Below are 21213 nucleotides of genomic sequence, written 5' to 3'. Positions count from 1 at the left end.
CTGCCTAATAAGCCTCCCAGTTGATACACACTGCGGTGCCAAACCATGTACCCACCAGCGGCTCACAGTACCGCCTTGTTTCACCAGTCATGAGAACGGTACCCCAGCCAGCCTTCTGTCCAGAGAATTACACGTACCGCAATACAAGGGCAAGCGCTGCTTTTCTGCAACACGCAAAATGAACTTGTGAAGTACCCCTCCTTCCATAACGTCATTAAGAGCAACTCTGCATTTCAGAAAGCCTCTCACGCTTGTGGCTACAGCTCTACGGCGGCCGTCATGGGTTTCGGGCTGCTTGACTGTGCCGACGGTGGTGGGCCCAGCCAGGATGACCCCCTCATCAGCCCTGAGTGTACTCCCAGTGAAAAGCAATTGCCCACTCGGATGCAGCCTCAGGTCCTGTGTGCAGGGGAGGGGCTGCACAGATGAGCTACAGAACCAGCAATTCCAAAGGGGGTTTGGAAAAATCATGGGATTACAAACTTAAGCCAAAACTTTGGACAAACTGTCTCTATAGCTCAAACTTATAAATATGCATCATAAGTTTCTGTCTGAGGTTTTTTTTCAAGAAAAGGAAAAAAAAAAACCTAGCTTCTGAATTTAGATTAAAAGTGTTGGTAAGGTTGGGATTTTTCAGACCATCTAGCCTATTCTGTAAAAAAAAAGTAGTTTGCCCCCAAAACAATTAAGTCTAAACAAATTTTCAGTCTTGACGGGCTCAGAAAATGAAAAATGAACTTCTTATGCTTCCAGGATTTCAACTTTAATGGTAGAATTTGCAGTCAATCGCAATGACAATGTAAATTTAATTGAACTTTAGTTGAGTCGTAGCACATCTAATTGTACTGGGTTCATTAAAGCCAATTGTGCTTGTGTCAGAATACTCGTTTGAAATGAGAAGCCTCACAAAATAAGAGGATAAACTGTACTACTATTACTAAAATACAATAACAAATACTACCTTTGTCAGCATCTATACTGGCCTTTACTTGTCATATCAAAGAGGCAGGTTCTTGGACATGCGGGCATAAGTGGTGCTCATGGGCCAGTAGGTGGCACTCTTCTCGACAGGCAAATTTCAAACTAGGGCCTATCAGGACAGGAGGAGGTCATATGATAAACATAAAAGAACAGGTGTTTCTCTCCTGGCACCTTGGCTACCCAAAAAAAAACAAGCTATGAACTTTGGCTATTTTGAAGCCTATCACCATCATCAAATCAACACTTTCCTACACCACCCCCGCTTATCCCTTACAAAAAAACATCAGGGAGAATAAAAACAAGAGGCCATTCATCTCAGCCAGCTGGTTCTGCAGTTAGCAACTTAACTCATCTGGGCATCTCAGCCAGCGACTTCTTGAAAGAAGCCAGGGTATCGGCTTCAACAACACAGCTGGGAAGCTTGCTCCAGTCTCCGTGTAAAACAAAAACAGAGAATGGTGAAATAACTCCAGAAGCTGCAGTCTGTGAGCCTTGAAACGGTGAAATCACATTGCCTGTCTAGCCCCTGATGATACAGTAGCATACAAAAAGTTCAGGCTAGTTAAATTGCATGTTTCAGTGATTCTCTACAACAGAAGGTGACAACCTCCACATGGTACAAAGTTAAACCCAACATCTATCTGTAAATTATAAAATTACAGTTTATTTCCTGACATTAACAGATTGAAAAAAAAGGTGAATATGGCATGCGCAGAAGTTTGGTCTGCCTTCCAATTGATTCATTAGAACATTTTAATTTATTTTTTCCCCCAAGGCCGCAAAACTTGATTGCTTAGTCAGGTGAACAAATTCTCTGAGTCGGCTAACCCCTCAGGTTCAACTTTCAACTATCATAGGCTTCTTTAAACAACACTCCGAGAAGTTGAAAATAAAGATAGTTCACTCTTCCAAAGCAGGGGAAGGCTATAAGAGGGTCTCTAAACGCCTCCAGCTTGCAATTTCAACTGTCAGAAACATCATTAAGAAATGGAAGTTAAAGGGAACTGCTGAAGTCAAGCCAAGATCTGGAAGACCCAGAAAAATCTGACAGAACTGCTTGAAAACCAGTCAGATCTGAGAAGCAGAGCCCACAGATCATTGCAAAGGACCTGCAGAAACGTTTAGATGACACTGGAGTAGTGGTTCTCAGGTCCACAGTACAGCGTTGCTTACACAAAAACATGATCTGCATGGGAGTGCTGTCAAAAGGAAGACTCTCCTACGACCTTATCACAAAAGTCAACGTCTAAAGTACGCAAAACAAAACCTTGATAACCTAGAAACGTTTTGGAAAAAAGTGCTGCTGACTGATGAAATTAAAATTGATCTTTTTAGCCACAACCACAGAAGATACATTTGAAGTAAAATGGGTGAAGTATTTTAAGAAAAGAACATCTTGCCAACTGTTAAGCACAGGGGTGGATCTCTCATGCTTTGCGGTTGTGTGGTTGCCAGTTGCCAGTGGCACAGGATATATTGTGCGGGTGGAATTAAGAATGGATTCAACTAAATATCAACAAACTCTAGAAGCTAATGTCCCAATCAGTGAAGAAACTGAAGCTGAAAAGACACTGCAAGAAAAAGATCCAAAACATACTTTAAAATCAACCATGAAGTACTTACAGGAAGGAAAGATTAAGGGTTTGGAATGGCCTTCACAGCCCCCAGACTTGAATATTATAGAAAATCTGTGGGGAGATCTCAGACATGCAGGGCAAGCAAGAAGACCTATAAGAATACTTCTGAGCTAGAAGAGTGGGGAAAAACTCCTAAAGCAAGAACTGAAAGACTAAAAATGTTTGGAAGTACTTCCTGCCAATGGAGGAGTCCTGGATTGACAGGGTGCCCAAACATTTGCACATGCCACATTCAGTTTTATTATTTTGAACAGCTACAAAACTGTCAATAAATACTAATTGTGCATTAAAATTTGCAGAAAATGACGTTTAAGTTTGTACCACACAGAGGTTGTCAGCTTCTCTTCAGAGATTCACCGAAGTATACTATTTGAGAAGGGCTGCCTAAACATTTGCACACAACTGTACAGCTCCTGCATCATAAGGGGCCTTTAGAAGGTTTTGAACCTCACAGACTAATGCAGCTCACGTGCATCAGTGAAATCTGCACATGTACTTCATGCCTTTTAAAAACTTGGCAGTCATTTCTCGGGACACAGCTCATTATTGCTTATTTCTTTGGTGAAAACACGAATATGCAAATTAAGTATTTTACTAGACTTGTAGCTGCGAATACTGGTGTAGTTGAAATGAAACAAAATGTCACTAATTGTACATGAGAGTGCAGCTGACAACTACGTTTTACTTTTAACAGCCACAGAGCAAGGGCTACTGTCAAAGGCTCTGTCCAGGCCGCCCTCTACGGGAAAACCGATACCTAGAGGATCATTTCAACTAAGGACCCTCAAACTAGGCTCTTTAAGCATATTAGTTGTGTTGAAAGCAAACTAAAATGCCTCAGTATTGTTACCATCCATATTTAATACCATACTCAAGGCTATATCAAGCAACAGTCTGAGGTGTGCTCCTGGAGTTGAGTGCACCAGTTAGTGAGGTTCTCAGAAATGCAGAAACAGCAATACTGGTTGACACTGTTTTGTTGATCCTGAAATTTCCCAGCACTCACAGCAAGAGGCGCCAACATGGAAAGCATGTGCAATAAAGGAGTGACAGAAACAGAAGTCAAGGCACTTGGCAAGGATGAAAATGAAACATCAAGAAGGAGCGCTTGGAACATTTATACACATCTGCCTAAGGTACTTCACTACCAGGTACAGCTCCTAATTTCAAAATACGGCACTAAACCCCAGTTATCATTTACATGCACTTAGTTTTACCTTCTTCTGAATCCTTTTTTCATGGGATGTTAAGACAGTAGGGGCAGCCAGATGTTCCTGTCACATCCATTGTTGCTCAGCTTAAGGATTAACAAGTAACAGGTTTATTCTCTGCTGAAAAAAAGGCAGAAAGAAAACACAACGTTTTGGCCGTGGAACCTTCTTTACTGCCTTGTCTTTCTCACACCTGAAGAAGGCTTCACGGCCGAAACGTTGTTTTCTTTCTTCTCTTTTTTTTAAGCAGGGAATAAACCTATTACTTGTTCCTTTGCAAAAATACCCTAATGCTTCAAAGAGTGCTTAGTTCTCCGATGTTTAAGTAGTTCAGCTCTTAGATGCTGGAGAGGATCAAACTGAAACTCAAACACGTCGTCTTCCATTTGAATTGGGTACAGATGCCTGCAGCTGTTTCATTAACACATGTGACAAATGATGGAGTATAAGAACGAACATGAACTATAACTAAACTATTTCAAGCCAAACTAAATACGCCTTAGCGCTTCTGTGCAGACAGTAGGAGCAGAGTTCAATACAAGCATCTTCAACTGCCATTCTCGAGCCTGGTTATGTGGACATGCCCTGAAGTACGTGTTGTTTAATCTCCCTCCTCTCTTTCACAATCTGAGTCCAATTTACCCGCTGCCTGGGTCTCCAGAAGGTACACCATTATTGGACAAAGTGGTGCACACAGAGCGAGCAAACGTGAGCTCGCCGTTCTTTGTCGAGAGCCACTGTGTCAGGACTCGGCCCACACGTCATGACAGAAACAGGTGCAGGTGCAGAAAAGTCCCACTGGTTCAAAACGCAATGAAAATATTGCTCTTCATACACACACTGAAACTAGATAGATTTCTCCCTGCAGTATGTTCAACCAACCACAAAAAAAGAAAATTGCATAGAACTCAAAACAATTTCCTTCCCGTGTTTTTCTCCTTCCAGATCAAGCGCTGATCCTCAACAGGGACTGATGTTAAGCTGAGATGTCGGGGAGCTGGAAAGGAGTGTTCGGGCTCTTGGCTGATAAAGGGTGAAACAGGCTTGGTTTGTACTTTATACCCCCTAAGCCCAATCACAGAAGAGCACATCCTCATACTAGCCTGTTCCTTGACTAAAAGCACAGAATTGAAGAACTACAAACAACTTGGTGCCTTGCCGAGATTCCGTATCGCTTCAAATCAACGCCACCACAGAATGTACACTGTTCAAAATTAAATATTTTTAATAAAAAAAATATCTTTTGTTTCAACATTTAATATACTTGAAATATATAATTTTAGCATTTAAGCCATAATTATAACACATTCTCTGTATGTGACAGGGCTATGTATTAAAAGTGTTTAAGTTTAAGAGCTCTTGCCGTTTATCTAAAGATGGCAAAGTCTTCGGCACAATGCAGGGATTCTCACGTACCCAACACAGGCAAAAACTGAAACAACAAAAATCCTTTTCACTACTCTTACAGGCTCTTTTAAAGCAGTGACACACATAGCCCTGATCATCCAGTGTTTGTGTACCAGAAAATACAAGTTCTAAACGTTTTTATATGAGTCATATTTGGGCCAACCAATCAGGAAACTGCAACTGTTGCTGTCCTGGAGCCCTCGATTTCCCTGGGAGAACGAGGGTGACAGACCAGCTCCTCAGGCCCACCTTCTGCACCGCAGGGGGATCCAGGGGGGATCAGCGCGAGCTGTATGGACATTGTGTCCCTCTTCTACGCGTCGCTCTATGCCTGCTGGTGATCTTCCAACTGTGTGCAAGGTCCTGCATTGGGTCGGCTGGGCAATAAATTAAGTATCACTGGGTCCTGGTTTCAAATCACACACATACAGGACTCTCAGTTTTGCTCTACGGCTTGGCAGTATCCTGGTCAGGGTCAGGTCAGAGCTGGCAATGCCTGAGCCACAGAGCAAGACCCTTGAAAGCACGAGCCACTGGGGAGGCTGAAAGTTACCCTTCTGAATCTGTCATCCAACTTCTAAAACAGGATCCTTGCCCAACTTCACTTTTTACAACATCAGTGCCTATCCTATTTTCTTCTCCACTTTTTCACAGAAACAGGGTATTCACACTCAACTTGGACTGGGTTTTTGCTTCAAATTCATCCACCAAACTTGCATCTTCCTAATAAGATTAACAATTTCAGAGGTGTGATTAGCTTTTAAGATAGTTAACACAGTTAAAAAGGGAAGTAAACGCCATGAGAGTGGTGGGTGTAATACAGATCCAAATAAGCACTTCTCTTGAGTGAGGGTCACAAGCCGTTGTGCATAATGTAAGGTCTACTTTGTGACGTTAATCCTAAGTAACAAGGCACAAGACATAAAAAAGGTGGGGAACTCCCATCCATGCTAATATTACTTTATACTCAAGCCCCTTCCAGAATAAATATTTCAAGACCAACTCAGCATCGCACTGTTAAAGACCTACTGTACGTCATAAGTGGGGCATTAGGCATCTCAATTCCAATTCAATTCAAAACCAATTCCCTTTTACATTAAACCCAAACAAAATGCCAAGGTGTTTTTCCTGAATCGCAAACATTTCTGAAACGACTGCCAGCCTGAAAATGGCTTTAGTAAAATTACAGCATATGAAAAGTGCCTTAGAAACTGTCAACAGAATGAGTTGCAGAATAAACCAAAGTGTGTTTGAGCTGGCCTATTAAGCAGCAAGAATCCTGGCATTACAGTACACATCTTTTGACAACCACAGCCAGAAACATTTCAACATTTCTCTTCTACAACACAGATGCCTTAAGTGCGAGACTCTTACACGTCTGCCTTCTCTCTTGGGCCAGAAGTGCATAGAGGGACAGTGAAAGGAACTTCTCTCAATATTACCTACCAGCTAAAGCTTTTGGAATTTAACGTTTCATCTCAAAAGATTTCGTGCATGTAAACATTGTTGAAACACTTTCAATAAAATACATTATCTTCTCTTTAAAAAAATGCATTAATAAAATATTTTTTTGTCCCAAAATACTGAACAGCTATGGGGAGAAAAGAAAAAAAATAAAAACGTATTTGTATTTTTGACGCCATTATTTTAAACAACCACCTGGCTGTTTCTAGACCTGAGTATTTGAAATGGAGAAACCTTAAATTCCTCTCTCATGCTTTATCAGAAGAAGTGTTGTTTCAACACCTATGAGGCAAAGCTCAATTTTATTGACTTTGCAAACCAATTAATGAACTAGAAAGTTCATCTTCTGCAAGAATGCCCTCCCAGTTGCGTCCTGGTGGCTACTCGTCACAGCAAATAAATCGTGACGCCAGTAGAAAACATCCGCAGCGATTCCTCCGCGCCGTCTCTGGAAGGCTCCAGACGCGGCCGCAACTCAGACGTCAGCTGTGGCCCTAGGCAGCGGAGACCGGCTCCCGCTGACGAAGTTGTAGACCAGGAACTGCGAAGTCCCGAAGTAACGCGTGGCAAAGAGCTTCCCGTCAGGAGTGGGGTCCGAGAAGGCGATTTCTTCTTTGCTCAGGTACGACCCGTAGATAAAGGTGCTCCTGCGGGAGACAGCGAAACGCGGCTGTTAGGAGCGGCCCGCGGTGTGGAAAAGGCCCATTCAGAAGCCAGTGTGAGCTGTGCCAGGTGCATTTAAAGAGATCACTTTATTGGCCATATACAGTTTCTTACATTAGGAATTTGTCTTTTCGCATACCCCAGCTTGCTCTCCATGAGACACAGACACACAGACAGGGAGAGAAGCCTGGGGTCAGAGAACAGGGTCAGCCTGGAGCAGTTGGGGTTAAGGGCCTTGCTCAGGGGCCCAACAGAGTAGGATTCCTCTGCTGGCCGCGGGATTTGAACCAGCAACCTTCCAGCCAGAGGAGCAGATCCTGAGCCACAGTGCCGCGGAGTGGTGGACGCAGCTGTTGTTTACACTGCTTGGTGGACCTGTACTGCGGCTTAAGAGGAGCCCAGCTCAGATCAGGCAAAGGGCGTACCTCAGGCAGTCGATCATCCTGGAGGCGATGCCCTTCCTCCTCATCATGCTGAAGACCCAGATGCGGCTGATGCCACAGACGGCGGGCTCGGGGGTGGTGGAGCAGCACCAGGCCCTCTGCCGCTCGAACATCACCTTCTCCCCCTCCGAGCCCTCGGGCGCCTGCTCCTCGATCACCCGGAAGCCCTGCACACACACCCACAGGTCAGGCCCCCCGCACACCGCGCCCCCGCGCCCCCGCAGGGGGAGGGGTGCCGTGGGATCTGCCGCCTCGTGACCCTGCTGCCTGCTGCAGCGCTGGTGATGGCCAGGACCCCACTGCTGGTCCGCTCCTGGCCACGCCCTGCTGCACCTCCCGCAGTAACACACATCGTCAGGAGGAGGAGGAAAATCAGAGGGCGAGTTTTTAAATCGACACCGCGTTTTGTTACGCGTCACTCACAAGGGCTCATGGTTTAGGGTGGGTACCGACCAGAACAAACTCAGATCAACATGGTTTGAAGGACCCAAACATCTGAGGTCCTTCATAAATAGCCCTCAATCAACTGTCTCAGCTTCAGGGTCGTCATCAGTCCCAGTCCAGGTTTTCGTCTCGCGGGCACTCTCGCACTCTGAAGAAGCTGCGTTCACCGCAGGCAGGTGGAAGGGCTGAATGGCGAATTCTGGTCACTGGAATGGAACCAGCATGACACCTACAGGCCGCTTTTGGTAACGCAGTGATCCCATTGTGCCCCCATCACCCCTGCCCCCCCCCCCCCCCCCCGGCAACTCGTTCCGCAGCAAAAGGCTGACCGAAAAGCCTTGCTACACTTGGGAGAAGTCAACTGAGGAATTCTGACCCCTTTTAAGCCAAAGCCGCCACACACAGAAAACGGGCTTGACATACTGACCTCCTGGATGTGCTCGGCGATGAGACAGCCAGCTACTTTCTTGTCATTAGAGATGAAGAGGAAGGTCTTGGTCTGGGAGGGGCACTTGGTCTCCACTTGCTGGAAACCCAGGTCATTATCCACCATTTCTCGAATCTCTTCGACCTGAGGCAGGAAGGAGAAGGTCTCCGGGACATTAGCGACTGAAAAAGGACACAGGGCACCCTTCACAACAGTAAAGGATCTTGGAACAAAAACAACCACCAGCTGAAGGAAAGCGCAAATACCTTTCCAGAGCTGCCCATGACCGGTAGTGTCTCACCGGGTCTCTCAACACACTGCAGAAAACGTAACTGCTACCGCTTCAGTGGATATCCCTGAAGTGAGCGCAGAACCTCACGCCACAACTTAGACAAACCGTAACCACCACAACCTGAAACCAGGACGTAAAGACCCAGCTGGCCGTTTCAAATCAAATGAGTATAAGAAGAAATAATGGTTTGCGTGCAGAGTGCCCTCCGTGAAGTCAATCAAGGCACTGTACAATACAATAAAGCCACAGTCAATTACATCAGAAACGCATACGTACACAAGTAACAGCGTGCGTGTAAAAGCTAGCGGGATTCGAAGATGCAATACAGGCTGGGAGATCACTTCAAAGCACTGGTGTAACGGAGCAAAAACTCCTGACACCCAAAGCATGAAGAAAGGCCAGAGTCCAGAAACAGCAAATGACATGCAGCTGTATGGGGTTAAAAGTTCACCGATATCCTCACCCAAGCCCTTAACAGTGAGCGGGCCCGTACAAGGAGGCTGGAAGAGAGGTGTCCTCATGTACTCCTAACAGCTGAGCTGTGGTCACACCAGAACACAAAGTACCCGGCAATTCTAACGAAAACTTAACTGTCCACAACTGTGGGAATCTGTCTTAAGCCTCTCCCAGAAAAACAAACACGCACAAAGCAAAACATAAAATCACTTATGTCACATAAAATCACATCCAAGTGCATTAAAATCATAACAACATTACATGACAGATAAGGAAATAAATTGGAAGCAGCTTTATTGCACAAGGACTTCTTATAAATGTTTTTACTTGACTTTGGCAACCTACACCATCTCTCTGATGGGAGGATTACACTGAGGAAAGAGTACATGAGTGGGATTGCCTGTGATGCTCCTCACCATTCAGAGAGCTGACAAGAAGCTCGCATTTGGGTCATATTTATTTAAAATGCGCTGGACAGGCACCAGTTTTCAAAGGCACTGATGTGCTCAAGGTAGGTTTGCTCACCTGAAAGCTTGTCCTTTAAACAGAGTCCCACTAGAATAATATCATCCGCATACTTGAACAGACTGATGCTACTGCTGATTGGTGTATACTGAGAACATCAGAGGTGACTACACAACACAGGAGTGCACCTGAACGTGTTCTCAGACGAACCGACTAACATGCGGGCGACTCTCTGAGGACGATCTGCGAGGAATTCCCTACTGCAGTGTGTGGTCATCCATTCGCAAGCAAACCCAGGAGACAACAGCTCCCATAAAAAATGGATACTGCGGCAGCGTTAGTTTGCACTTCCTCTTAGGAGGGTAACACACGAGGGAACGCAGAGACTTTACACGAGGAGAGAAACCTACCTTTTTCAGGGCGTATTTAGGGTCATCCGGCAGAACCAGGATAATTTTGCCATCTGGATATTCATTGAGAATCCTCTCTTTTTTCCACCCCTAGGAGTTGGGAAAAGGCTGACATTCAGCATATGAAGCATCTGAAAGCCCCACTAACGCAGCAGCAGCGTTCAGCACTAACAGGAGCCGAGCAGACGGGGCCGGCGGGCGGCTGCTCACCACGTATCGGACGGCGCTGATGAACTGGTTGTGGAAGAGCAGGTGCTGGGTCTCGTCCTCGGGGTTGGCGGCGGAGTACAGCATCCCGCACACGCTGCAGGTGACGGCCCCGAAGCGCTTCTGACCCGCGTCCTGTCCACACACAACACTCAGAGGGGCTCGCGCTGCGGCCCAGCCAGCGGCAGCCACACTGACGGGGGCCAGCTGGGCTGAATAAGGCACTGCAGGCTGAAGCGCCGCGTGCCAGGCTTGTGGCTAAAACCGCGACCTCGGAGAACAACGACTGTGACGTTTACTTACGATGATGGTTTGCTGAGGACCGTCTTTCTCCGCTTCCTTTAACCTCTGGATCTCCTTGTGCAGCCTGGCGTCTGACAATGGGCTCTCCCCTGGAGCGGAGGACTGGCTGCTCAGCAGGGCCCTGAAGCAGGAACACAGAGAGAACAGCAGCTGCGTCTCTCCGTCAGGCGTTTTAAACGTCCAGAAGACAAATTCACATCACAATGCTCACCGTGTTCTTCTTTACCTACCTGGGGCTCCTCAGAAACAGCGAGGGGCCCCGGGCAGGTGGACAAAACAGTTTTGTCTCATCAGTCATTATCTGCGATTCCTTAGCGTTTCTCTTGAGCATAGGGACTGAGCCTCACTGTTCTGCTTTTTATTATAATGACATCACCTACAGTCACCTATCAGGAGAACTCTTGAAAACGAGAATCCGTGACAACGTACAGAGTTCCGGACTGCATGCTGTACCAAACACATGAAACTGCAATACACAAGTCTACAGCCTGTGGTGTCCAATTTTCATTTCAGTTAGTGGAAGACCACAGAAGTGAGTCAAGGGGCTGCGACTAGGCTGAGCTCTCCACATCTGCTCACACAAACATATTAACGGTCATAAAGGCCATTCAGCCCACACAGCTTGCTTGCACGCTAGTAGCCAACTGATCCAAGAATCTCGCCCAGCTGTTTCTTGAAAGAAGCCAGAGTATCGGCTTCAGCCACATGGGTGGACAGCTGGTTCGACAGCCCTCATTACTTGTGAAGCCTGAAGTTCACATGCAGAACACATTTTGGGATGCAGGCAGTTCTTCTGCAATATGGGCTTCATTTTAACCCATTTTCCTGGCATTACTTGAACATGGATGCCATTTGTGTTGGGTCACACACATTTCACTATTTCTCAGTGACAGCTCCGACAGCAAACACTTCACCAGGGCCCCTTTTTATATCCTCTCACAGAAATATTATTCAAAAGACCGACAGGACAGAGACGATAAGGGCGTGAGGCACTGATATATTCACTCAAGTTACACACTTATTGATAAAGATTGAAAAAATGGAAGCATGAGTTTGTAAACTCACTTGTTTGAGTTTTCTCCTGAAGAACTCTTGTTGAAGAGGCTGTTTAGCCCTGGAAGTTTAAGCTCTGTCCCTGCAGGTGAGATAGAGAGGTTAGTTACCAGATGTGCGGCTACTATTTTTATAAAATAAAGAGATGCCAGATCAAATTACTGCACAAGATAACATCAGCAGATTAATATTTTTTTCACTGGAGACATCAAAACAAAGTGACACAGTCTAGAACGGCCAGCAGCCATGTCACCCTGCAGCTCACCACTGGCAACCCACTGAAGCTCAACAGGTGTGAGCCTGGTCAGTACCTGGATGGGAGACTCCTGGGAAAGTTAAGGCTGCTCTTGGAAGAGGTGTTAGTGGGACCAGCAGGGGTTGCAGTCTGTGTGGGTCCTAATGCCCCAGTATAGTGATGGGGACATTAAAAATCCCGGGGCATTTCTCGAAAAGAGTAAAGGTGTAACCTCAGCTTCCTGGCCAAATTTCCCAATGGCCCTTACCAATCATGGCCTCCTAATAATCCCCATCTATGAAAATTGGCTTCATTACTCTGCTCTCCTCCCCAGTAAGAGCTGGTGTGTGGGGAGAGTACTGGTGCATCATCCAGGTGGGGCTGCACACTGGTGGTGGTGGAGGGGATCCCCATGACCTGTAAAGCGCTTTGAGTGGAGTGGAGTGTCCAGAAAAGCGCTATATAAGTGTAAGGAATTATTATAATTATTATTAGAACACTACTCTAGATCTATAACACTATTCATGCATCTCCGATCAGGATTCTCGCTCCATTCAGTCAGATCTCAATTTACGTATTTAGATTCCAGGAACCATTCCTTAAACTGAAATTTGTATAGGTCATATTTCACTCTTGAGCCATATGGACATGTATTACTTTATACTTTGATAGTGTTAGGTTCCTCTCCAACGTACTCTGTAGCTCGCATGAGCAGATTTTGCAATACGATGAATACTTGACGGTACATTAAAACATAATTGAAACAGCAGGGCGACACGGTGGTGCGCTGGGGCCCTGGGTTCAATTCCAGACCGGGACCTGGGGTGCTGTCTGTGTGGAGTTTGGATGGTCTCCACACGTCTGTGTGGGTTGCCTCCTACAATCCAGAAACATGCTGGCAGGTGAAATGGCTTCTGGTAAAACTGGCCCTAGTGTGAGTATGGGTGTCCGGGTGCATCACCTTTATTAAATATACTCATTACATTGCACATGCTGAACTATTCTTAAGCACAGTGTAGATGTGTATTGCCCTCCTGCTATATCCTGGAATTTTGCTGTATGTGAACTGAACATACTCAAGCACTCTAGACTATATCTTGAAGATCTTCAACCTAGTTTGTTACCCTTTAATCCTATTGGGGGAAAACAATCTAAGTCATTACAATCAGAACAAAAACACACAAGCCTTATGTACAGCAACTCACAAGGGGCAATGTATTGGCTGTTAAGTCTTCATGTCCCAATTCACAGATTGGCATCAGAACTTTTATAGACTGCACCACCAGTAATCAGAGCTGCTCAACCCCTAGTGACCCTTTAATAAGATATACCCTAAACTCAAATTACTGGCTGCCTGGCTTTAGGGGAAGTGTACTGGACCTACCCTCAGTTAGTGGTATTGTAAGGCTTTGAACAACTTTTATGTTCTGTAAAAATGTGATCGTGCATACATCAAAAACCAAAAAGATCAACAGAGTTTCATCTGCAGTATAGGGGTGAACTTCCATGACAAATTCTAAGAATTATCTCTGTGTCTTATACATGAACTCTATGTGAAATACAACATGTTGAAAAGCTGGATATAATTCAAAATAATGAGCTGCTCCTGGAATTACAGATAGAACACACTACCTGTGCCTCAGATAGGGCAACACCTTCAAGAGTTTCTTTGTCTCACTCTGTTCCATTGGCTTTCTTAATATCCCCAGTTTCTAAGTATTGCTGTCCATGATAAATTACTCATTCTAACAACTATATGACAGCCTCGTCGGTGCTTCTGGGAGTAACCCTGTTTACTACTCTTGTCAGTCTTAGAGAATGTTTATGAAGAATGGCCACTAGGAAAATGGTATGCCTTGGTAAACATCACCTGCAAAACTCTGTGCTGTTCTGTGATTAAAAACCAGTTTCATGCAGTTTAATTCCAATGCCAGGGCTACTGAAACAACCTTCACAGGCATTTTGGGGAACATCTCAATGGAAGCCCTCTATGATAGCACATGACACTTAATTTTAGAGAACACTAGGTCATTAATTCAGAAACAGAACTGGGAATGCTAGCACAAGTGTGTTTTGTGAGGCGTCCCTTGTTTTTTTAATATTCAATGTTCAGTGAATGCTCATCTGAATGTTTTACACATAGTGACAAATCTCCTGTGTCAGAAGGAAGACGGCCTTCATGACTACACCCTTACAGACTCCACGTCGAAGACCAGAGTGGAGATTTGCCACGATGGGTCCGGATGAGCTGAAGAGGTGAAACGGCAGGAGAAGGGTCCCAGAGGTAGATGCAGCAAATCGAACCACTGCCACACGTGGTGCCGATGGACTCTCCCACGAACGACGGTGAGCAAAAGTCTCGAACTCACCAGCAGTTTCCTGGCTGTTTTGCAGCTTCTCCTGTATCACTGGAGGCAGCTCCCCGCTGCCCGGAGAGCCAGCTGGTCTGGAGTCCACGGCGGGCGCTGATGCCTGAGAGAGAGCCAGTTTCAGAGTCACTTGTGTTTGCAGAGACTCTATTCAGCCGCCAGCGTAAGCCACATAGGTCAGGAAGTACTCACTTATACTTAAATTAACAACCTTTAAAGAGGAAGGCAATAAGCAAACAAAAAGAAGATTCTAAAGGGACAAACTGGACTTTAGCACAATGATCATGCTGAATACAGAACTATCATCAGAACAAAATTTTTCTAACCATTCATATCATCATTAAAATATTCTTCTTGGTGAAGAAGGCATTCAAACTGATGGTCTGTACACCAGTCGGAGCACAAGAAACTGTTCTAAAAGGCTACTATGAAATTAATGTGCTGGTTTGTCTGTATGATCTTGATATCTGCACTTATCAGCTGTGTAGGCACAATGTCTTTTATCATGTGTAACTTAGGAGCCAATTTCTTTTTGCGTAATAGTGCGTACAGGTTGTGTATAGACTTTTTACAGTGTGTGTATATAGTGTCCTGCACATAGTCTCTGTGCTTACCCTTTTGTTTTTGTTTTCTGACTGAGAGAAACCGTGTAAGATTTCCAATGCACCGTTCGTGCAAATGACAATAAAGGAAACTGAACTTGAACTTATGCTGCTTAACTGCTATTTACCAATTTCTTACCCTTGCTGTGAACACACCGCCATTTTAATTCTCCCGGTGGTTTATTTCTTTTGTGAAAAATTACGCTGAATCATTTTTCAATGAGTGTATAATTCAGTAACTTGAAAACCACAGTGGGGAAAAAAAATAAGCGAAAAATAATAGCAGAAATTTAAAGTGCTACGTTTTGAAAAGGAAAGATCCTCAAGAGATGTGCATAAAGAGATTTAGATCTTTGGTGAAATGCGTTGCATTACGTTATTCTCAGTTTGATTTTTTTTTTTTTTAAAGGTTCACCCAGGACACCAGTGCTGCCCTTACCTCAGCTCTGATGTCTTGAAGGCTGAGCGAAGGGTCTCCTTCCTGCAGGGCGACAGTGCCGGCGGCTCTGCGAGACTCCTCCTCCTCCTCCACCCCGTCCAGCTCAAAGTCGTCAGCGGAGTACCGGGCGCGAGGCTGGCACAACGCGGGCCCCACAGGCTTCAAGCGGCTGCTGGCAGTGCCGTTACACAGTGGCGCCGTGAAGGCAGCCTTCGGCTTCCCGTCCGCAGCGTGGAACTGCTCCGGTGTGGCCGTGGCGGGCTGGGAGGGGGCCGAGGCAGCGGGGGACGGGTTCTGGGCCGGACCGCCGTCCGGATGGCTCCTCTGAGCCGCCTGCTCCGTTTTCAGCTTCTTGACGCGGGTCCAGCTGAGCTGCTCGCGCTTGAGCTCGGCCTGCCTCAGCTTCTGGAAGCGGGACGGCTTCCTCCTCTCGGCGTTCTTCAGCGGCACCGGGACCTGGCTCAAGAAGAAGCGCCTCTTGGGCTCCGGCTGCGGCGCGCCGGGGGTGGACTGGCAGGCCGCCTCGGGGGCAGCCCCCTCGCCGGCAGGGCAGGCCTCCGCGCCCCCTGGCACCGCCACCGGGGCCTCTTCCTCCCTCCTGACCTCCACCGTGTCCGAGGCTATGTCTTCAGCGATCTCTTCACACAGGGCCAGCAGGTTCAGCTGCCTGGCGGCCTTCTTGGAGGCTGCGGCCTGCTCTTCAGCCTGGGCAGCCAGCCGCGCCTTGGTCCTGGCCTGAGGGTTCATCTCTTGTTTTCGTGGAGGAGCAGGGCTGCTTCTTGGCTTTCCGTGGCCTTTCTTCCCTGCATTGTGCAAACCAGCTCCACTGCAGGTACGGACTTCCCGAGACTGCAAAGGCTTAGGATCCGCATCCGATTTCCCCTCACCTTCCGGCCGATCTGGAGCGCTGCCGTCTTCGTCCTCACTTCTAACATCACTGCCGTCTTCGGGCAGCTCAGAAACGAGAAGACTCTCTTCCTTCACAGTCTGGGTTTCCACAGTGTTGGAAGCCATCTTTATTCTTGCCTTGCCTCCCGCTGTTTTCTGGCCTGCTTCACCTTGCTGGCACTCAAGCTCTGCAGATTCGTCCGTGTCCCTCCTGCACTTCTCCAGAGGTTCAGAATCGGTTTTTACGGAACTACAGCATTTGTTTATTGCCTGCGTGTCGGCCACAATGCACGAGTCACTTTTAGCCGCTGGGGGGGTCTTGTAAAGATTTGACTCCTTGATGACTTTCAAAAGTGCGACCAGAGGAGGAGAAGCTTTTCCCACGCACGCCTGGTTCGACTTCTCCTTCCTGCCGGGGGAGACTTCTCCAGGCACGCCCGTCGGGGTTCTGCAGGTCTGTCCCGGGGAGTTCTGAGGCAGTGCCGAGTGCTCCTCCAGACATCTGGTCCCGCCATCGGTCTTGCCGGCCTCCGCGGCGCCCTGCTCCCTGGCCACGCCCGCTTTCTTCTCCCCCCGCGCTTCAGAACGGTGGGGTGCCGGCAGATCGCAGCCCCTGCTCCCGGCTCCACGACAGTCAGCTCCTCTGGACTTTCCTGTAGGCGCGGCACAGTCTTTCTTTTTCTTTAGGTCAGCCACAGGGTCCGCGTCCAGCCTGCTTCTCTCCCCCACTGGCCTTCCGTGTGAGGGACCTCCTTTTTGCTCTTTGTTGCGCAGGGTCATCTTGGGCTGCTCTTTGACCCTTGACCTCAAGGATCCCCTCAGGTTCCCACCCTTCCTCAGCGAGGGACCGGCCCTTGTGCTCCTTCCCCGCGGTGCAGCCTGCACCTTCCTCGCCCTGGCGCGTGACGGGGACACATCCCTCTCCTTCATCGCGCTCCCGCCTCCTGGTCTCGAAGCTGCCGTCTGGCCTCTCGACTTCTGAAGAAGGATGTCCCGGGCTCGTTTCACGGAGCTGTGTGCGCTGTGGACCGGCTGGGGCCGGCCATCCCTCCGCACACGCCCGGCTGACGCTGCCCTTGGAGCCTTTTTCTCTGGGGAGCTGGGGACCCGGGGCGCAGCGTTCAGGCGAGCCCTCGAGCTTGGCCTCTCCGCGCCCGTCACTCGGACGGGCTTCTGCTTGCCCCCGGCAGCTGCCTTCTGGGAGCCCGTACCCCTGGAGGGCCGGCGGAGGGGCTCCCTGTGACCCGGCGCTGTCTTCGTGTCGCCCCCCGCTGCCGGGGGCCTGCTCTTGGCTCGAGGATGGCCTGAAGCCCCCCTCGGGGGCCTGGCTGACGGCACCGAGCCCTGTGCGTTTCTCTTGGCCCTCTGCTCCAGTTTGCTTTTCTTGGCTTGAGGTTCCAGGGAGATGGACTTTCGTTTCTGCGTTGGCATCCTGGAGAGGGACAATCAGAGAAGAGGTGTGTCACACCAATAGCCGACGATGAAAAATCGGGAATGTAAACACCAGGGGGTCCCTAATACAGTCCTGGGGCCGTGGAACCAGCAGGGTTTCTACAGTATGTCACTTTGGGTATTCTTTATCTGGAAGAAGTGTTTATTGATCCAATTAAGACATTAAGACCATTAAGACCTATCAATCTCTTCCTTCAAATTTAATCTGTTGCTAGTTTAAGCAAACAATTTAAATAAACATGGAGAACCACCAGATTACAGATCCTGAGGGCAGGAGCTGGGAACACATTAGTTTTCTTATAAAGAAACGTCATTAGAACTCACGTGGAACTAGACTTCATTTTGTTTAATTATGTAAACTAAAATGAACTCCTGCTCACTGTGTGGTGCATTTATCTATAACCCCAACCACTGTTTAGTTTTAAAACAAAATTCTAACCAATGTTTTAGTTCTGTTGATTTAGGTTCACACTTCGCATTTGTCGAACTATTCATGGGTTTTTAAATTGCAAAGTCACCGCACTCATTCTGTACATCGTAAAGACCACTTTCAGTTCAATGTCGATTTTCACTTCTCCATGCCATCTACTCGATATGTTCTGCATCTGTTCCGAGCTCTCACATCTGTGTGTCTCTGAGGAGCAGCCTCGGCTTTAGCGCAGTGTTAGCACGTCAGCTAATGTGCCATTAACATACAGGAACTTTTTTCAAAAGGGCGAACGGCTTTAATAAACAGTTTTCACTCCCACCACTGTAGTCAGTTTGTGATTTAAGTGTGATCATCTCTCCCAGCGCCGATGGTTGAATGTTAATACCGTGCTCTGCATGCAGGCGCACGTCCGAGTTCACACACAGCAATGCATGCTGCCCTGCTGTTCCGCAGCGACTGTAATGACATCTTCATCTCTCTCGAACCCGTCACTCCCGGTGTCACAAAAAGCTTCATGACCCCCCCCCCCCCCCCGAAACAGCGGTCATGATGTTTTACGCTACAGCACATGACACAACTTTGCAAGACACTCAGTCCAAGTTATGTCTCTAAGAAGACGAAAATGCACGACAATGTGCTAGTCCGGACGTTTTAAAAAAGAAAATTCATGCTGGGGGGTCTACACCATAGCCCCTGCTAAGGAGAAACTGATAGAACAGCCAGGCCCAGCCACTCGGTGACTCAACTGTGAGACATGTCTCGATAGCGTGTTCTGAATGTCACCTGTGGCCTCTGTTTACACGTACAACAAAACAGATTTAGCAGACATACTGTATAATTAAACTTTTGCTGTCTTCCCATCAACTGATCAGAGTCGACGTCCTGAACAAGACATTATTCCCATTAGCTAAGGGAATTCACTGTATCTGGAAACCTGCATCCGTGTAACAACTGTACGGAGACAGCTTTCAATACCGCACGTTTAGCTACACTGGATATCTCAAACTAAATCTCAAGCACACGAACAAACATGCACAAAAGAAAAAAAGTCGAAATAATTAATATCGAAATCGCGCCCTTGTGCCGTGCAAGAGTACAGACCTTGCTTCCGTGTCTTCAGAAACATCCACGATGTCGACTAAAGAAAACCCCGATATGTCAGCCCCGGTGCACACAGTAGCAAAGTTTTACTATGTAATCAACTCATTATTTCGGTTCAGGAGATACATCTCTGCCGAAGGACGCAAAAGCTCTCGGTAGGTAACCGGGAGGGAAGAGAAAAAAATAGACAAAAAAAATAAAACTGTGACTGAGCATTAAAAAAATTAGAATTGCTTAATTTTTCAGAGATGTGTAATTTTTAACCTTTGCTGTTAAAACAGCAGACTCGTCGTTATTGGCCCCCAGAAAAAAAACTCTCTTTCCAGTCTGTGTTTCTCAATCGCAGCTGTTTCATCTGCACACCGAAAGTTTGGCTTCACTTCCGGAGCCACCAGGCCGGAAGTCGAGAGGCGGAAGCTGGAGGCCGAGACGGTGCGTCGCGGTGGCGGGTCCGGGTCTCTTCGCGTCAGAGCGCCCTCGATTTATTTTTATATTTTTCTGAGCACATACCGGTTGTTTGCACAGACATCGTGCGTTTGTCGACGTGTTCAGAATTAACCGCGTTACAGTACGTTTCTCCGTGTATTTTTGCAAGTTCGTTTTGGATGTGCGAAAAGTACGAAACCCCGTCTTTCACTGAAGATATAGTTGTGACGGGATTCCAATGTTTCTGTGTTACACCTTTTTTCAATATACAGCACAGATGTATTACTGGCGATCTGATACAGGTCCAGTCTTGTCCCATGTTCATTCTTTAAATAATTTATACAGGGATCAAACTAACTGAGTTCAGAGGTGACAGTACTCGGAAGACAGTGTCTTGTTTTTGTTTTGCTTGTGTTTTGGGCCATTCTTCACATATTATTAATTGGTATTCACTTCATTACTAATTAAGTATTCAGTGTCTTTAATTAATGTCCCAGGAATATTAACCACCCTGTCAGGGTGATTAAATGTTCATTGGGTGATTATATTTATACTGTGCAGTACATCTTCTTGAGTACTGTTCATTCTGTTTGTTTTTGTATCTTCTGTACTGTGAGCAATTCTGTATACTCAGTTTTCTACTGCATTTCTCACTGACTGTATTGTATTGTTGTTTTATTGTATCATTTCGTTACACTGTGCTGAGTTGACTGTGCCAGGTCATACATGCAAAAAAGCATTTCTTTGCACTTGTGCATATGACAGATAAACTGAACTGCACTCTTGGCCCATCCAGTTGTAGAATCCTACCTTGTCTACTGGAAACTCAGCTGAAAGAGTCTCTGTGGAGAGTAGCAGTCTTGCCTCAACTGCAATTATTACTATCTGCTGTGAATCAAAGACAGTATTCATACAACATTTTAATCATATTTGAAAATCAACTTCAAACTTCTTTTCACGCATGTACTGTACTTGTAGTTCATTAAAAATCAGAATTCACAGGATAGTAATTTATTATTCCACCACAAGATGTCTCTACTCCATATATAATCAGGTAACTGAAACCATTACTTAAAATTCAGGGATCAAATTTAGTCACAGTACAGAATGTGACTAGATTTAGCTCACGGACAGAATGTGTACACTCCCATCATTAAGTTCCTGTAAAATGTAAATGCAGCAGATGAAAACGGTAATTCTATTTCATTCCTGATGCCTAGCAATGCAGGTGATATTTTTGAACTGGTATCCTTTTGCTATATAAAGCCATTCTTTGTGATATTAGAATTCTTATTTCGTCTTGAAAATCCCATTCAGAGAACAATAAAAGCAACCTAATGGTCTAAATTCAGTGCTAAGATGAAGCCCCAAATCGTGTGCTGGCCAAACTGACCACAAACTAGGGGTG

General features: G+C 46.5%; 1 protein-coding gene across 1 annotated transcript; it reads right to left on the bottom strand.

Annotated features, from left to right (window-relative positions):
• Positions 1–5036: 5036 nt before the first annotated feature.
• esco1 (establishment of sister chromatid cohesion N-acetyltransferase 1) lies at positions 5037–19763 on the bottom strand. The gene is made up of 10 exons (XM_088919618.1): positions 19380–19763; positions 15509–17828; positions 14468–14570; positions 11876–11945; positions 10811–10931; positions 10511–10642; positions 10301–10390; positions 8678–8821; positions 7789–7973; positions 5037–7347 (listed from the first exon to the last, which is right to left on the bottom strand). The coding sequence occupies exons 2-10, from the start codon at positions 17825–17827 to the stop codon at positions 7176–7178; spliced, it is 3336 nt and encodes a 1111-aa protein (XP_088775744.1). The 5' UTR covers position 17828; positions 19380–19763; the 3' UTR covers positions 5037–7175.
• Between the last annotated feature and the right edge of the window lie 1450 nt (positions 19764–21213).

Source organism: Atractosteus spatula, chromosome 6 (genome assembly GCF_055471065.1).
Source record: "Atractosteus spatula isolate fAtrSpa1 chromosome 6, fAtrSpa1.hap1, whole genome shotgun sequence".
Taxonomy (NCBI): domain Eukaryota; kingdom Metazoa; phylum Chordata; class Actinopteri; order Semionotiformes; family Lepisosteidae; genus Atractosteus; species Atractosteus spatula.
The sequence above is the reverse complement of the archived record's forward strand: the minus strand, read 5'-3'. Positions and strand labels throughout refer to the sequence as shown.

Coding starts and splice junctions, on each gene's coding strand:
- esco1 (XM_088919618.1), bottom strand. CDS start 17,827: ATGCCAACGCAGAAACGAAAGTCCATCTCCCTGGAACCTCAAGCCAAG. Junction 14,571..15,508: donor TTCAAGACATCAGAGCTGAG/GTAAGGGCAGCA, acceptor GCTCTCTCTCAG/GCATCAGCGCCCGCCGTGGA. Junction 10,932..11,875: donor TCAGGAGAAAACTCAAACAA/GTGAGTTTACAA, acceptor TTCCTGCTTCAG/GGCCCTGCTGAGCAGCCAGT.